Source organism: Leguminivora glycinivorella, chromosome 16, assembly GCF_023078275.1.
Source record: "Leguminivora glycinivorella isolate SPB_JAAS2020 chromosome 16, LegGlyc_1.1, whole genome shotgun sequence".
Classification (NCBI taxonomy): domain Eukaryota; kingdom Metazoa; phylum Arthropoda; class Insecta; order Lepidoptera; family Tortricidae; genus Leguminivora; species Leguminivora glycinivorella.
Window position 1 is genome coordinate 13,046,933 of NC_062986.1, and position 18,177 is coordinate 13,065,109.

Sequence of the window (18,177 nt, forward strand, 5' to 3'; positions counted from 1 at the left end):
TAACTGTTTTTTCTCTTTTTCTATAGACATGTCGCAGTTGTCTGTTTGAGACAACGTATAAAAGGCTCATACATTGTACGTCAGCGTAGTTCTAATAAATTAAATCGCTCATAAAATATTATGGTAATGATTTCTGAACTGTCAGCTGAGCCGAGCTGTCAGTGTCAATGTCAAACAATCCCAAAAATTCCATCACAGTATTTTATTTTTCAACTTAAAAGAGAGAAAATCCTTGTTCTTTGTTCCCTGAAGGTATATACTTTTATTGATTCTGCTAAAATATACATATTTCTTACAGTTTCAACCATGATATCAACTTACGAATGATATTTACACTAGTTCATTTATGAATTTGACACCTCGCAACTTACGTGTCCTAGTAAAATGCGATTGATGTTTGTTTGTTTGATGTGAACTGCAGAAGTAAACACGGTATGCTTGCTACACTGTTTTTCACTACCATTTATAAAGTAATTAGAAATGCTTCAAAACTTGACTCGATACGGAAAGTTCCGAATGTTATTAAACGAATATCTGATAAGAATCTGTTAAGGTTTTATAAAAAAACACACTAGGGTTGAAAACATGTTATGAATGACGATCAAGTAAATGTTTTCTATAAATATTTATTTATTGTCTCCCTAAACTTAATGTTAAATAAAATTAATGTTTACATTTGAAAACAGTTGATTGTAGAACACCATTATGAGCAACAATGAGAAGAAACGCATCCCCGACGCGCCGGTGCCGGCGGCGGCCCCAGGGAACCTGCTGTCGAGCGTGGCGCCTCCTTCACAGCTTCCCAACTTTGTAACCACCAGTCCGGCACCTGTACCTGTTGCTGTGGTATGTTTATTATTCATTTTCAAATGCTAGACTTATGGAAAATTGTTTTCATAATATTATAAAAATCAAGTTTCGAGTTAGTCTAACATCTTTTGTTTCTGTGGCTTTGTCTAAATCCTAATGCTGCTAATTATGGCCTATTCATTAGAACAAGTAGTTTCAGTTTTTGGTTACTACAATTGTAGCTACAGGGCTTATAGCCAATACAGACAGACTCCCACTGTTTGTATCAGCCTTTACACATGGTTACAAAAATAAAAATATCCCCTTTTTTAGTATCTATTCAGTAATTTTGCAATAAAAACTATGATTAACATTACAGGTGTTTGTGCTAGATTTCCTCTAAGTCTACATTTAGTACACACCTACTTACAAGGTTAAATTTATTATTCTCCACTCCCTAGGTTGTCTGGAAGACATCACCCTTTAGCAATAAGACCGTCTCTTGTTTTACCTCTTAAGTTGTTGTTTATACTTAACTATGTTGTTTTCTGTATTGAGGTGTGCAATAAAGAGTATTTCGTTGAGACTTTGAAAAAAATCTCGTATCTCATGTTTCTCCTCAAAGTTAAAACGCAGTAAGTCTATATGCATTCCATACATACTTACTGCAATTTTCTTTTCATTGACAGGCGAAGATACAAGTTTTTTTTAAATAGTGACTATTTGTATTTGTACAGGTACCACAGCTGCCGCCAGAGTTGGCAGCTACTCTAGCTCCCGCTCCACCGGTGTCAATTGCCCCTACACCACCCGTTGCTCCCACATCAGTGCCTATTGCTCCTGCGATAATCCCTGCTGTACCAGTGCAGCCTGATTCACCTGACAGATTTTGGTAATGATTAGTCTAATATGGTACTAATGTTATAGGTTGAACTCAGTTAATATGTTTGTTTCAAACATATTATCATCATCATCATCATGATCATGTTTGTTAGAGTGTCACATAATGGCAGAAAATTTGAGAGTACATCCTGTGAAAGTATAATAATCATAATTTCACTAATACTCATACTCAGAAATCCACCAATGGGCATATTTGCAGTCTTCTCCACTTTCTTAACTCTTATAATCATTTATTTCTGTACCCTCTTTCTGTCTATCCTTTGTCCAAGCCCACTGGGTTTTAAGCCAAATCTTCCATTGGTACCTAGTTTACCAACTTTTATAGTAAAAAATAAAATAAAACTTTTCTAGTAAGATACAGTATTAACATTGCCATTCAACTGAAATCTGGCGCCAAGTATTTTTTCCTACAACTATATTTATTTATCCCCAGCCCTGCTATACCACCAAGTAAAGGAGAACCCATGCTGTCAATAAGGTCTCCAGAGGATTCCCAAAATACACAGTCGCCTGATTCCTTGCCAGATACGATGTCTGAAGTGGACAAACTTGGTATGTTTTTTTTATCTAACTCCTATTAGGATTATCTCCCAAATAAGTTGTTTGCTTTCAGTATTTTTGTAGGCATTATTATTTTTAAGAGGCTTATAATTACGAAACTTGCTAATATTATTGTTATTTTCATGTTTCAGTAGTCCCTTACTTTGTTCTATTCTAATTCTCTTTATCTAAGATACCTGTATGTGTATTCCCTAGCTTTATAAAAGCGGGAATTCTCACCTAGATTAACTGAACATTAAAGAATTTAAAAAAATCTAATTTTTAGTTTTTTGTAGAACCTGCACTAAAAACTAGGCGGGAATATCAACTTGTATCAAGCCAGGAAATGATAGGTATCGAAATACGAGGTTTTACGGTGGCGCTAATATTTGCCTAATATTTCCTATCAATTCTGTTTCATGCATTTTTGAACTCTCTATCAAACTCACAAGTTCCAACTCACATTGTTGCCAATTGTTTTTCTTCTTGGCACGAACCTGCCGGCCTAAACAAAACGAAAATAGTTGACGCTAGATGCCGATAGAAAACCAGTCTGGCTCTGTCGCGCCAATACGGAAGAGCGATAGAGATAACTAGCTTCGATAACGATATTATCGTAAGCGTTTGTGCATTTGGCTATGTTCCCTGAATCATGTATTTGTTGGCAGGCGACATAATGCCGGGCACTGGCCTATTTACCTGGGTAAAGGGAGCGGTTGCGTCTGGAGGGATTCTGCAGCGCGTGGCTGAGAAGGCGAAGAACTCTGTGGACTCTATGATTACTACACTCGACCCACAGATGAAGGAGTACCTCAGTATGTATATTTTTGCCGCTAGAATAGATTACGTTAGCTACCAGGCGGTCTAGCATAACATGCGTTTTCGCACGCGAATTCATACTTGAATTTGTAGTAGTAAACACTTTATCGCACAGAACAAATTACAAGTACAGTGAATAATTTATAATGGTTATGTACGAGCTTATCCTTTTCAGGGATCTCTTCCAGCTAACCTTAAAATAACTAAGAGAGGAAAATAGGAGATGGTAGACAAACACAACTAAAGTGCATCGGCATATATAAAAAACCTATCAACATATCCTGAAGTCGCTTTCTACTCATTTATGAACTCGCACATGTGAACGCAGGTTTGGGCTAGACTGCCTGAGCTCTTAAAATTAGCTCTACGACTGTAACTTATCATTGAATTGCCGTGGTCGAAGCCGGCCAAGACATAATAATGATGATTTGATGATACAACTTAAAAAAACTGGTGACGTGATTGCAACTTTTTGTTCTTTACGACTATCCAAACATACATAATGATACTCAATTTCCTAGATCTTTTTTGGAACATATAAATAAATAAATAAATATTATAGGACATTTTTACACAGATTGACTGAGCCCCACGGTAAGCTCAAGAAGGCTTGTATTGTGGGTACTCAGCAACGATATATATAATATACAAATACATATTACACATAGAAAACATCCATGACTCAGGAACAAATATCTGTGTTCACTGCTCATCACACAAATAAATGCCCTTACCGGGATTCGAAACCGGTACCGCGGCTTAGCAGGCAGGGTCACTACCCGCTAGGCCAGACCGGTATAAACTAATTAGTAATATTTTGTTATTACCTACAGACAGCGGCGGCGACGTGAATATAGTGGTAGCTTCGGACAAGGACGTCAAAATATCGCCCGTTCGAGAGGCGTTTCAAATTGTTTTCGGCAAAGCAACTGTCACGTAAGTTCTCCTATTATTTAGCAAAACTGTATAATTAAAAATTTAGTGAAAATGGATATTTATATAATTATGTTAATTTTACTAACAAAGCTTCCAGTCAGTCACTAACAAAGCAAATACGGAAGCTTTGTTAGTAAAATTGAATTACTGAAACAACAAGTGTAACTGATTAAAATATCACACTGATTTTAGAGACACACATGGGTCGAACGCGATAAAATAACATTATTACCTTTTATCCAACGTTTCGGCCAGGTTGCACTAGCCGTGGTCGCGGAAGACAGACGTCCCAGCGAAATGTCAATGGAGATGTAAACAACGTCAAACTACCCGCTAATAGTTTTTATAAATGTTCGGGATAGACAAATAAAATTGATCTACCCGTATTTGTTCATCGCGTTCGACCCATTTGTGTCTTTAAAAAAATGTGTACAAAATGCGAGAACTTAAAGTGTTATACTGATTTTAGTTTGCATTATGTAGTTTTTAGTAACCAACTTCTATCAAAAACCTTTAAACGTACACCTTTAGTTAAAAAAGAAATAAAAAAAAATCGAGAAATACCACCGCATAGAAAATGTCATAGGGCTAAATAGTAATATATTGGGTTTTCCAGAGGCTACGAGGCCCAGAGCGATGTAACGGCAGCACAACCAGTAGGTTACGCCGCAGCCTATGCGGCCGCCAAGCAGCGCATCGCTGAAATCCGCTCAGCACATACTGAAGTGCATAACAACATACCTATTGTAGCTGTCGAGGGCTTCTTGCATGAGGCAGTTGCTGACAGGTAAACACAACAGTAAACACCAGTTTTTCCAAGAACAGTTTTATTCGACGCGTTACAATTTGGTGCCGTGACCAGGATTTTTTTGTGGGGTAAAATATTTGCTTTAGAGAAGTGGCGATGTTTTATGAAGTCGGACGCTTAATTAAGAAATAAGGGCTTCCATTGCTTGCACAAAGATTGTTACTTATTTAATGCAAAGTTTGACCATTCCAAGGATATTGCTGTGACCTCTTTAATTGAAATATTAACTTAAGCCAAACGGATATGAATATGTACTTTATTTACCTTAAGTCAATTATTAACATTTTCATTACCAAAAACCCGCCTGGTGCCCCGTGAACTTTGCTCAGACGTCGGACAACCCGCTGGGCGGGTTCTTGCCATACAAACGGGTGGTTATAGACTACGATTTCTGACGTATAGTAGTGCGCCATTTTTTGTCTGATAGCGAATATGTTAAATTAATGAAGTAAGAAAAATGATAAAGCTAACTTTGCTCTTTTCTCAATAGATGGTACGCGATAGACCTGCTAGTCCTCTCCCAGCCTTCCCTCGGAATCGAACTGCAACTACAGTCCCAAGGCTGCCCAGTGCCCGCGGCCGCGGTCGCAGCGGCACGTGCCAACACGCCTGAAGACTACGCACATATACAGACAGGGTTCAGCGTCACTGTGCCATCTGTCATGGCCGACAGTTTACAGGTACCTTAGTATTCTGTTTACATAGCTGCTATCCTCCCTCGGGTATTGAACTACAGTCCCAAGGCTGCCCAGTGCCCGCGGCCGCGGTCGCAGCGGCACGCGCCAACACGCCAGAAGACTACGCACATATACAGACAGGGTTCAGTCGTTCAGTGTCACTGTTCCGTCTGTCATGGCCGACAGTCCTCTAGCCACACTGAAATACCCCTCCCGTTAGTGCGTTTTCATATTTTCTAATCCGATATCGGATGTAGGACCGATATCCCATACATTTAAGCCGCCATATTCGATTTTTGCCTTTGATATCCTTCCGACATCCGATATCGTATCGGATAATGTGAAAACTCACATATACTTTACATCTTCTTCCTACCCTTATCCTACGTTATATGGGTTTGGTACAACTTCTCTTCCATTCTCTATCTTTCGTCATCCCAGCACTCATTTCTTTCTTTTAATCATATGCTGCCCGTTACCCGTTATACTTGACATATTTATTTTACACTAGCTTTAGCCCGCGGCTTCGCTCGCGTTAAATTCGAAAATTGCGCTCCATTCAAACCTGCACCCCCCGTTTTAGGGACCGGCCACATCTAAAAGACGCATGTCCTGAGGTGCACATCTAAAAGACGCGCCCCCAGGCGGCGCGGCGCGCGTCACGTCGCCGCCACGCCGCCTGGGGCGCGTCTACGTCCTTCCTATACAAAATGTACTGAGGAGACGTTTTTTGAGTTACATTCAGGCGGCGTGGCGGAGACGTCCGTTGCGCGCCCCGAGACACGCGACGCTTAAGTGGGAACGCTGCCTTAGAGAAGTGAGGGGTCAGAAAGAGACAAAGTATTAAGTAGCCTTTGTCCCTCTCGATGAAAAATCACGTCAATAAGTCGCTCTGTTTTGCCGTGAAAGACGGACAAACAAAAAGACACACACACTGTCCCATTTATTATATTAAATATATATTAGTATATAGATTTAGGTCCCATTAGTTGATTACAAATATCATTATCACGAATGCACGTTACTCGTGTTGCTGAAATTGATAAAGTTAATAACTAAGGAAGCTTGTCGTTTATAGCAGGCTTATTAAGCTTATGTAATCATTTTTGTGGCATATGATTTGCTGATAATAAATGTATCTATTCTATTTACTGCCTTTCGTTTATTGACCAATAAGATAAAGATAATTCTAGTTTAATAATTAATATGTTATTGTTGTTGACATAATATTTAACCTAGACAAGAAATGTTTTGAAGTAGAACTATTTCGCGGACATCAAACATTTAAAAATATGTTTAGTGACCCCTGTATGGTAAGGGGTTAAGATTTTTTCCACCCCTTTACTCCCATGGGTGTAGTAGAAGTCGATTGTGGGATATGGGTTCAATTGTGTTGTGGGCGACGGTCCAGCAACCTAAAACTGCAGTATCACAATTTTGTTTTCTTTCAACCCGCTAATTGTAGTTAAACTTAAGCAGTTTCATGTGCTCTGCCTCGCTATTTTGGTTTTGCTTTTGTCTCCTTTTAGATATAAATAAATCATCATCATTCCTTTGCCCTTTTCCCATTATTTGGGGTCGGCGCAGCAGATCATCTTCCTCCATTCCTCTCTATCAGCCGTCATTTCCATACTAATACCTTTCAGATATAAATAAATATAGGGATTAATAATCTTCCTTTATATCTAAGATACTAAACTTAAACAACAAATTTACTGAAAGATTTAATTTTACTATTTACAATATTGGCGTATATAGTAGTAGTAGAAAAATAGAGAATTCAAGGCTTAATTTAATATTAAGTCATTTGTAGTAACGTTGCCTCGATTGAAAACATAATTTTTTTGCGCTGATTTATAGTTATATAGGGTGCATTGGGGTAATTTCGAAAGTGGCTTAATTTCGAAACTCACTTAAAAATCACCATTATTTCCATCATATCAAGATTCCCCTTTCGAAATTACCCAAGCATTTCTGTGCTTCGAAATTACCCCAATGCAGAGTGCATATACCTACTATAGAAAGTATTCTTGACATAGAAGACAGTTTTAACTGCGCTTATGTTCGCAGGTGCCACACACACAATGGCATGAAGCGAGCACTGGTGTAAGCCGCCGTGAACTTCTATTGTTAGCCGCGAAGTCACTAGCAGGCTCTTATAAGAAGCTGCTGGCGGTGTCCGCTGCGGAAATATGAACGGTATGACTTGCAATTCTTTTATTTTTGCTGACTAAGTTACTATAGACCGTCAACCAAATCTTGTCACTAGAAAAAGGCGGCAAATTTGAAAAATCACGGGCTAGCAACACTAGTTTTGAAAATCGGTGGAAATTCGCGCGTCATTTGTATGTTATCTGTGGAAATCTCCACCCTACCAAAAAGAGAAATAACTAGCACATATCCGTCCCTTTTTAATACATTATCTAATTCGTAAGGAAGGAGCGAGCCCCTTGAAAAAAAAATCTGTGGCTGTTCGACGTACATTGCTGGTTTTTGTTCGTTTCATAGGGATACCATACTTTAGTTTGATATACATTGCTACTGCCAAAATTTGGTTGACAGGCTATATGTTCAATGCCCTTCACAAACAACAGGTCAATACGGTTACGGGTAAGTGTGTCTGGTATTGACACTTGGCTGGTCTGTTTGAACTATGATCAGTTTATAGTTCATACGTTCACCACTAACCCTGAGTAACAACAAAGAGGATCGAGTATTAAGAGAATCACTGTCAAAGTAAAATGTGTAATCACAGTGCATAGACTGCCATCTCTCGATACAGGCTTAAAACTTTTGAACCTCCGCTTTGACAATTTGGCCCATATTCTTAGCTTGATATGTGTTAAAATGTCAAATATTAATATTAGCGCCATCTAGCCGAGCGTACCCCAAAGGTGTATCGCCATCTAGCTCACCGTACCTTTTTCTGTATGGTTTTGAGGTACGTTTTTTTTTAGACTTTATCTGTCTATACGGAGTTACATAAGTCTTTGGTAACAAAGTGCCAAAAGTATGAAGTCGCAAAAAACCTGTGACAATGAGTAATAAGGCCTGACATACTTATCCCTATTGACCCTATATCGCTTTGTCATAAAGTTTCTTTAAAAGCATACTTCTAAAAATCTCTCTGCCTTATGACGACTTAGTACAGATGTAGTGCGAAAAGGGTTTCCTTCGGAAACGTTCGTATTTGTCATGCTAGTTCAGTCAATGTCAGTACATCTTGTACTGAGACTGACTGAAATAGCATGACACGTTCGTAGGGTTGCAAAAAACGGTTTTTTTTCTGGCTTGAAAAAAAAAAACATGAAAAAAAAAACCGTGAAAAAAAACAGTTATTTTTCTGGAGTATGTTTTTTTTCTAATGTGCGAAATCTCAAAATTTGCAAAGCAGTTACAATACAATACAATACAAATACTCTTTATTGCACACCTCAATACACGAAACAACATAGCAAGTATAAACAACAACTTAAGAGGTAAAACAAGAGGCGGTCTTATCGCTAAAGAGCGATCTCTTCCAGACAACCTAGGTAGTGGAGAATAATAAATTTAACCTTGTAAGTAGGTGTACTAAATGTAGACTTAGAGGAAATCTAGCACAAACTATACTACGCAAAACAATATACTACACACATAAAAATAAAATACAATACATAAACATACAAATACATATATATATATAACAAATTACATGCCAGCTATAGGGGACATAAGTCTATCAAGGTATCATTGATCAATGATCAGATAAAAAGTGAAGCTTGAGAAGTATCTTAAAAGAAGTAGGAGATTGAGCGCGTCTAATATTTAATACAGTACATACAGTTAATACTTTTCTACGGTTTTTTAGACTTAATGTTAACTATTAAACGAATTTAATCAAATAACTTTAATTTCTGGTCTTATAAAAGTAACATTTACGAAATCTGTAGTTGGTAGTTATCACTATTTTCTGTTGGCACCACCGCCTCTCCACGCTGCACGCCGCATCGGGGATTCCCCAATAAACGTTTGAATACTGAATGTTGCTCGTTGAATGTTGTCGGAAAACCATGGTGCTCGGTTTTTTTTCATGTTTATTTTCACAATTCTGAAAAAAAAAACATTTGGTTTTTTTTCTATTTGCAACCCTACACGTTCGTACATTTCCGGAACAATACGAAGGCAACTCTTTTCGCACTACATCTAAGTCCTTATCAATACGACTGAAGAACGAATTGAACCAAATAATATAGTTAAGATTTGCCTACAAAGTAATAATAAACATGTTGATTTTGTTATAGATTTGCTCCCGGAATTTTGACTGATGTACCTACCTAGGATACCAGACCGTATTTGTATATTACGCTAATGAAATCTATTACACTCAGTTCAACCATACTTGTCCAATCATGTATACAAACACTGCTGGAAAACATTATCTCACTTTTCTCTGGAATTGCACATTAACCATCACTAAAAATGTTATTATACACTTAAAGAAACTCACAAAGTATTGAAATCAATCAAAAAACGAAACTGAAAAATATCATTTATATAACGATTTTCATCAATAATTGTAATTACGAACGGATGACATCAAAAACTCCTGACATTACGAAGTCTAGATTGTCTATGACTCGTAATGTTGAGATGACAACTTATCGTTATGAACGATCGATATTAACGTTTGAGTTTGTATAGCTTGGAAAAAATGCGTTGATATTAATTACAATAATTTATCAGATTTATTAACCGACTTTTTTAAAGTTTTTATTACCTCTTTACAATAAATATTATATCAGTATATTTTTTGTTGTATTAGTGTTAAAAATGAATACTGTACTAGCCTTTTCCATAGGATTGTTGCAAATGCGACGAAACCTAATTAAATTTTGGTTTTTACATAGATATTGTGTGACGTAAAATTGAAAATCCTCTGATGACGTTAGCAGCGTTTATTTACAAATTATCGTTAATACATCATTTTATCGACATTTCCAATCACTAGTAATTGTCTTTGATCATATTTGACGTTTCGTTTGTTTACATGATAGGACAAGTAAAGATGAACCGACTGTAGGAGTATACTTAGATTAAGCTTGTTACGTGATATAAATAATACACAACACACCTATTGTATAATTATGATGGTCCTAATCTCCTCTAGGGCCTGAAAAAAGAAATTGGCGTTCTGTGCCTAAAAGTTCTTTGCATAAGAGATCATTTTCTGATGGGAAACCACATATTGGTTCGTTATTTAGAAAGGTAAAAAAAAAAGTTTGTCTGTCACATTGCTAAATGTCTCGAGAACTACTTAGACTTTTTTTAGTAATAGGTGGTTTTCAATGGCCAAAATGGTTTTTGTGCTTGAAGGACGTTTTTATCAGAAATTAGTCCTTATCGCAGATACATCATAAGGACCCTTTGGGCATGTAATACCACATGTAATATAGCTACTTATAAATGCAATTATAAGTTATACAGAAAAAACACAACGCCACATTGTAATAAGGTACGGCGGGGCAAATCTCGACTGGGGGCAATTGTAATTAATCCATTTTTTCCATTATTACACTATGATGTCGATTTATACATGTATCCACTGAACACGCCTACCATATGGACACTCTATTTAATAATGCAAACATTGTAAAACATGGAAAAATGGACCAGTTACATTTGTCCCCCAGTCGAGATTTGCCCCGCTGTACCTTGTAAGAAATATTAGTTTTGCCTAAGTATTAATTATAATTATGATATTCCATAATCACCTACACCTAGTTCGGCATGCTAATAATAAGGCTATCGCTCAGCACCCCAATCTCAGATCTGAATATTGGCGCAATATTGGGTTCTTGGGCGTACCTATTCTGAAAAAAAAAACCTTGTTGTATAATGGACTAAAAGCCCAGGGCCGCCAGACCTTCCTCATTTTCTCAAGGATGAAACTTTGGGATAATGTTGAGTTCGTATCGACCTTTAATGTCTGCATATTACCTAGTTCGGCCCGTCGGGCATTTTTTTGCTATAAGGTTTTTTTTTAAAACACTAACTTCCCTTAAATTTCCAAGGCTGATTTTTATATACAAATGTGTTAGAAATACTGTAAGGACTTGATAATCACATTTCCTGACCATTTGCGCCGGCTTTGGGCTCTTAGTCCATAAGTAAATTAGTATGAATTTTGTTTGTTTTAAAAGAGTGAAACAAATAAATATTTGGTTTATGAAAATCATGAAACTTAGATTGTAACAGGTACAATACAGTCAACTAATTTGAGTCATACGGCCACTGTAGAACCATTTCACAGTTAACGTAGAAGTGAATTCTATGAGAAATACAGTACTGTGTCCATAAGAGAGGGTTCTAGAGTGTCTAGGATTCAAATTGGTGGACCCTACATTGGGTCTAACGAGGTTAACGTTAAAAATAATATATTTTTTATTTTTTTTATTTTATCTTTATTGGGAAACAAACAGAGTTACATGACTAACACATGAGCCAAAACAGTTTCCACTAATGGAATAAAGCAGAATTGCTCAATTGGGGAGGACTCCTGTCACTGTTAATCTTCATCTTTGAAAAATACTATACAATTTTATTTTATTTACAATGTATTTTAATTATGAAATGGCTTAAAGCACAACTGTTACGTGTAGTGTAGGTACCTACACGGTCTTGACTATTATATGAAGTTATGAAAACTTATTATGAAATTAAATAAGTAAACAATATATATGTACCATTTTACATTAATTATATTTATAAGTTACTTGAAAATATATTTAAGAATAAAAAATATTGACGAAAATTATTATTGAACTTATTATTTGGTTTTCCTGCTATTTCCACCGTGTACCTGCATATTTCCATAAGCTGCAGAAACGACTAACCCCCAATACCCCCATCCTTGCTGACATATTCTATGTATGAGCATAAATTAATATAACAAGATCATACCAACGAAAATGCCTAAGAGGGTTAACTCCACCATTTAGATGGCGCCACAAAAAAAATGTCTTGCCGACTAATACTTGTTAGATGGTTGGTGTCAGTTTTACTGGTAGAAACCCGATAAATCGAGATAATTTGTCCTTGAAATAACAACATTGTGAAAATTGCAATTTCAAAAACTAGTTTGCTCAACTTATCAGGTTTCACCAGTAAACCCTCGATATTCTATGTATGAGGTGGTATGAGTGATCACTTGATCAGTTATCTCTGCAGAATGTAGGTAAGAAACCGTAGAGTACTTTTTTTTATACCACGTCGGTGGCAAACAGGTATGCGGCCCGCCGGATGGAGAGCGGTTACCGTAACATGGACGCCTGCAACTCAAGGGGCACAACACAAATGCGCATTGCCGACCCATTAGAAACTTGTAGGTACTACACTCCTTGGGGGATAAATGTAACTGGTCCATTTTTTCCATGTTTTACAATGTTTGCATTATTAAAATAGTGTCCACCGGTTATATTTGGTAGGCGTGTTCAGTGGATACATTTAGAACTCAACATCATAGTGCAATAATGGAAAAATGCATTAGTTCCAATTGCCCCCCAGTCGAGATTTGCCCCGCTGTACCTTACTCTCCTTTTTTGAAGAACCCCATACTGTAGTTGATCGGGAATACCTCGTTAGGGAAGAATTTTATGGGACCTACAAAATAAAATAAAGAAGTCGATAGCAGAAGTAGTTCTCGAGATATTTTGTAATGTGAGAGACAGACGGACAGACCGGCATCATAAGGGTTCCTTTTGTACATTTTTGGGTCGGAACCCTAAAAAGGAGTGGGGCCAAAACTGCCGCGACTTCGTGAGCTATATACATATCAACTAATTATTTCGACGGATCGGCAGCAAGCCGGATGATTAGATCATAGAACCCTTTACGAGGGACGTACAAAGCGTAAACATCCGAGCGTTGAGGCCGGATGGAATGCATGGCAGGATCAACAATCCTGTCATAAAAATCTTTAAAAAACTCTGCCTACACTCGTACATAACTTCAGTGCCTTTGAACTGCTGTATCCTCGTAAGGCCCAATGTACGGTCAGCCAAAAAAGTGGTTTACCACTTTTCGACCTTATAGAGTCGAAAAGTGGTAAACCACTTTCTTGGCTGACCGTACAGATATAGTGCGAAAAGGGTTTCCTTCGTATTTTTCCGGAAACGTTCGTATTTGGGCCATTTTTTTCAAAGTTGTTGTTGTCCACCCCACTTTTTTTGTAACATGGGTATTTTTTACGCGATTAATACTCAGAATCGCGAGCTCTTTCGATCCTGGGAGAAAAAAATGTTCCAAGATTTCCATACATTTTTTCGAACCTTCCATTCCGTTACCGCCATACAAAATGTATGAAAAAATGGCAATGAAATGGGAAAAAAACCTTGGGACACTTTTTTTCTCCTATTAGAATTGAAAGAGCTTGCGATTCTAAGTAATAGAAACCACATAAAAATTTCCAAATCTCAAAAAAAAGTGATAGACCGTTCCAGAGGCGGATGACCTGAATGGCGAAAGAGTATGACATGAAGCCCGTACGGTGAAGAGGAAAGAGTGAGATTGCCGGTAGAGCGAAACTGACGGACCCGCGAAGCATCAGAAAAATTAAAAAGAGATTTTAGATATCCAGGGGAGTGTGGATCATTAAGAATAGAATACATTGATTTTTGAAACAAATTAAATTCTTACCAATTTACTTACAGAACAAGGTTCAAATTCAGAATGGGAAAACTAGCTAAGGTGGGTCTTACGAGGCTATGTGTGTAAAATACTCTTATCTACACCACATACACTACACTTACATACCCCACACAGCCTATACTATTTATTATACCATACTTTAAGCTTGCCAGTGACGATCGTCCCCACTCCGTCCGGGACCAGTCTGAAAACCAGCGCAGAGCCGTTTGGCGCTGCACACGCTGAGACTGGGACCCTTTACCTTCATAGTAGATATAAGTTAACCATAGATATAGTTAGATATAAGTTAGCCATAGTTATAGTTGTTAGGATAATATGTGGCAATAAGGATTATTTTATTTATTTGTTTTTATTTTATTTATATAAAAGTTTAAAGGTTCTGTGCATTTCTGTGTCTGAGAGGGCGGCGGGAGCCCCTTTGATGACAGAAACATTGTCTCAAACTGCACGCTTTCACAAAGATAAATTTTATTAACAATAAAGTTATCTATAACAAATTTCACAAATCTACAGTCGTATAATGTTGGCTGATTATTTCGTTAATCCCATCATAAACTACTGCAAGATATTCAAAAATTATCAATTCAAAATGGTATAAATATTGAGGACGAAGCAGCGAAAATTAAATCGTTCAGCGATTCGGTAAGTGCCAATCGTCTTCGCTCAATAATTTAATTGTACAGTTTCTTTAACTTTAATTTTGTTGAAGACTTTGTTGAAGATTCATGAAATGTATAGGTCCATATACCTACATTCCCTTCTCTTTGCCAACTGTCTAACAGAAAAAGAGTATTTTCCCCTCACTACCTCGGAAAGACGTGTTTTGTCCTTTAATACCAGCGGGTAAAAACGCATTTTATCCACTAGTGGGTAAAGTAATTTGACCTTGAATAAAGTCAAATTAACTGCTTTAAAATTGATAAAAGTAGGTGAATCTAGTAATAAAGATGATTTACCACCTGTCGAACTACTGGTAGCAGTAATAAACGCATTTTTTGCGTTGTAGTTTCCTCGCTATAGTGAGGGGAAAAGTTTTGTGTTACACTCGGGTGCAAATGTATTTTACTTCTCGTGTGTTAAAAAACTCGCAAGTTCAGGATTCTATTCTCGAACCACTCGCTTCGCTCGTGGTTCAACTATAGAATCCTTTCACTTGCTCGTTTTTCAATTCCACACTCGGCGTTAAAATACAACTTTGCCCCCTTGTATAACAAATAACTATTAAAAATGTTCAAATTACTAGATATTCATTAAGTATTCTACTTCTGAGATTTTTTATACCTTTAGAGAGATGAACTTAAAGCTATCATTTATATTTTTTCTTTCGTCCTAACAATTAGTCCGGTTTTCTAAGCATTCTCAAAGTTGTAGTTAGGGGCTATAGTTGTTACATAACAAGAAATATAACTTACGAAAGGTATTTCAAGCTGAAAAAGCATAGCCTTCCTCAAAATTCATATTAGACTGTTCAGTAGCTAAGAACTTCATTTAAATAGGTAATTAGACTAATTAGTATCTTGTACAACTTCTTTGGCGCCACTGACCAGTATCTCCACTTCCAGCAAATATAAATTTCAAAATGAAATTCTTCGCCGTATTCGCTGCCGTCCTGGCCCTCGCGGCCGCCGCGCCCACCACCCAGTGGACCCTCAACGAGCTGTCCGAGGCTATTCAGAACCCGGCCACCAACGACGTTTCTGGCAAACCCCTTGTGCAGATCATCGTCAACATCAACCAGGTGAGCTGAACTCTGTTAATCTAAGCGAGTCTCAAAGAACTCCAGAGTGGAGTGTGCGTGATTGAATGCGTAAAAAGTTGCTATGATAATGCGAGTTTTGGAGAGCAGCGTAGTGTTACGGACGCGATCGATCCATTTAACGCCTTTCTGCGATCCATAGCGAATTGGCAAACCTTCAGTTTGGATTTCTGAATTCTCTATGAGTGACCATGTTTTTTACAATCAATCAGATATGGAAAATTGTTATTTATTGTTTCAGGAGTCCCCCGCCTCCGTCCAGCCCGCTCCCGTGGAGGTGCCTGAGATCCCCGAGATCGAGCCTACCCCCGTCATCGTTGTTCCTGAGGCCCCCGCTGAGATCGAGCCCACCCCCGTGATCGTGGTCCCCTCGCCCGTGCCCGCCCCTTCTCCCATTGAGATCGTGCCTTCTCCCGTCGAGGTCGTGCCCGCTCCTACCCCTATTGAGATCGTGCCCGCGCCTACCCCCATCGAGATTGTGCCCGCGCCTACTCCCATCGAGATCGTGCCCGCGCCTACCCCCATCGAGATCGTGCCCGCGCCTACTCCCATCGAGATCGTGCCCGCGCCTACTCCCATCGAGATTGTGCCCGCGCCTACTCCCATCGAGATCGTGCCCGCGCCTACCCCATCGAGATTGTGCCCGCGCCTACTCCCATCGAGATCGCTCCCGCGCCTACCCCCATTGAGATCGTGCCCGCGCCTACCCCATCGAGATTGTGCCCGCGCCTACTCCCATCGAGATTGTGCCCGCACCAACCCCCATTGAGATCGTGCCCGCTCCCTCTCCAATTGAAATCGCTCCCGCGCCTACCCCCATTGAGATCGTGCCCGCGCCTACTCCCATCGAGATTGTGCCCGCGCCTACTCCCATCGAAATTGTGCCCGCACCAACCCCCATTGAGATCGTGCCCGCTCCCTCCCCAATTGAAATCGCTCCCGCGCCTACCCCCATTGAGATCGTGCCCGTACCTACTCCCATCGAGATTGTGCCCGCGCCTACTCCCATCGAGATTGTGCCCGCGCCTACCCCCATTGAGATCGTGCCCGCTCCCTCTCCAATTGAAATCGTTCCCGCGCCTACCCCCATCGAGATCGTGCCCGCACCTACCCCCATCGAGATTGTGCCCGCTCCTTCTCCCATCGAAATCGCCCCGGCACCTACCCCCATCGAGATTATCCCCGCCCCTACTCCTATTGAGATCATCCCCGCCCCCGAGCCCATCGTGATCGCCCCCGAGAACCCCATCGACGTGATCGCCGTCAGCGCCCCCGAGGTGAACCCCGCTGACCTGCTCGCGCCCGTGCCCGTCGCCGTCGCCGGCGCCGCTGAGGGAGACCGCGTTTAAGCTGGAGAATTTTATATGAAAATATATTGATTTAATTTTGTACTTGATTGACTTTTCACTTCTCTAACTATAAAACTTTTAAACTTTCGTCTGTGTATGGTGGATGTGCCTAAACTGTGGAATGAATTGTCGCCTGCGGTATTTCCGGACCGATACGACCTTCAAACCTTCAAGAAAAAGCGTACTTACACCCATTTTAAAGGCCGGCAACGCACCTCCAACACTGGTGTCTCGGGTGTCCATGGGCGGTAGTGATCGATTACCATCAGGCGACCTGTCTGCTCATTTGCCTCAAATTTCATAAAAAAATGATGATACTAAGGTGTTTGACTTTAATTATATAATTATACATATGTATAATAATTATATGAAAGATTTTTGACAGTCACATACCTACGAAAGGTTAAACAATCTTATGCATACCTTCGTAGTAATCATAAATAGTCTGGGACTAAAATTCAGTAATATTTAATCATAATCGTATTAGAAATAAAAAAAACTGACTAACAACACTAACAGACAAATACTAAAAACCTAATACGCTGTATTTTTTGATTTAATGGAAAATTTATTCAAGGATAATCATTTGTTTTCCTACTAGAAACGAAAACGCACTTTGTACCTAATTATACCATTTTTAGACACTGATAAAATAAAATAATGCTTAGTGATAGTGCACCTACCTATCTTGCATATGTTATAACTAATATCTACCATCTACATTTCGTCACTACTTTTAAAAAATCTCGTATCTCACGCTGTTCCTTAAAGTTAAAACGCAGTAAGTCTATATGCATTCCATACATACTTACTACAATTTTCTTTTCATTGACAGACGAAGATACAAGTTTTTTTTAAAGTAGTGACGATTTGTCAAGATAAGGTGACTCTTGTAAACAAGGAAAAATGCAA

General features: G+C 38.8%; 2 protein-coding genes across 4 annotated transcripts; both read left to right on the forward strand.

The window, feature by feature from the left end:
• The first annotated feature begins 138 nt into the window (after positions 1 to 138).
• Positions 139 to 10,925, forward strand: LOC125234366 (protein PRRC1-like). 3 transcript variants are annotated; one of them, XR_007177993.1, is made up of 11 exons: positions 139 to 252; positions 687 to 846; positions 1,527 to 1,681; positions 2,126 to 2,244; positions 2,901 to 3,047; positions 3,885 to 3,987; positions 4,604 to 4,774; positions 5,286 to 5,475; positions 7,543 to 7,671; positions 9,756 to 9,833; positions 10,532 to 10,925. XR_007177993.1 is itself a non-coding variant. In XM_048140556.1 (10 exons), exons 2-9 carry the CDS (start codon positions 706 to 708, stop codon positions 7,666 to 7,668), a joined length of 1,152 nt encoding a protein of 383 aa, XP_047996513.1. In that variant the 5' UTR covers positions 139 to 252; positions 687 to 705; the 3' UTR covers positions 7,669 to 7,671; positions 9,756 to 9,975. The 3 variants fall into 3 exon arrangements, 2 of the variants coding, with proteins under 2 accessions (XP_047996513.1, XP_047996514.1); XM_048140556.1 differs by lacking the exon at positions 10,532 to 10,925 and having other exon boundaries at positions 9,756 to 9,975; XM_048140557.1 differs by lacking the exons at positions 139 to 252; positions 10,532 to 10,925 and adding an exon at positions 284 to 432 and having other exon boundaries at positions 9,756 to 9,975.
• A 4,762-nt stretch (positions 10,926 to 15,687) lies between these two features.
• LOC125234923 (extensin-like) lies at positions 15,688 to 17,265 on the forward strand. The gene is made up of 3 exons (XM_048141346.1): positions 15,688 to 15,898; positions 16,158 to 16,557; positions 16,607 to 17,265. The coding sequence occupies exons 1-3, from the start codon at positions 15,740 to 15,742 to the stop codon at positions 17,263 to 17,265; spliced, it is 1,218 nt and encodes a 405-aa protein (XP_047997303.1). The 5' UTR covers positions 15,688 to 15,739.
• The last annotated feature ends 912 nt before the right edge of the window (positions 17,266 to 18,177 follow it).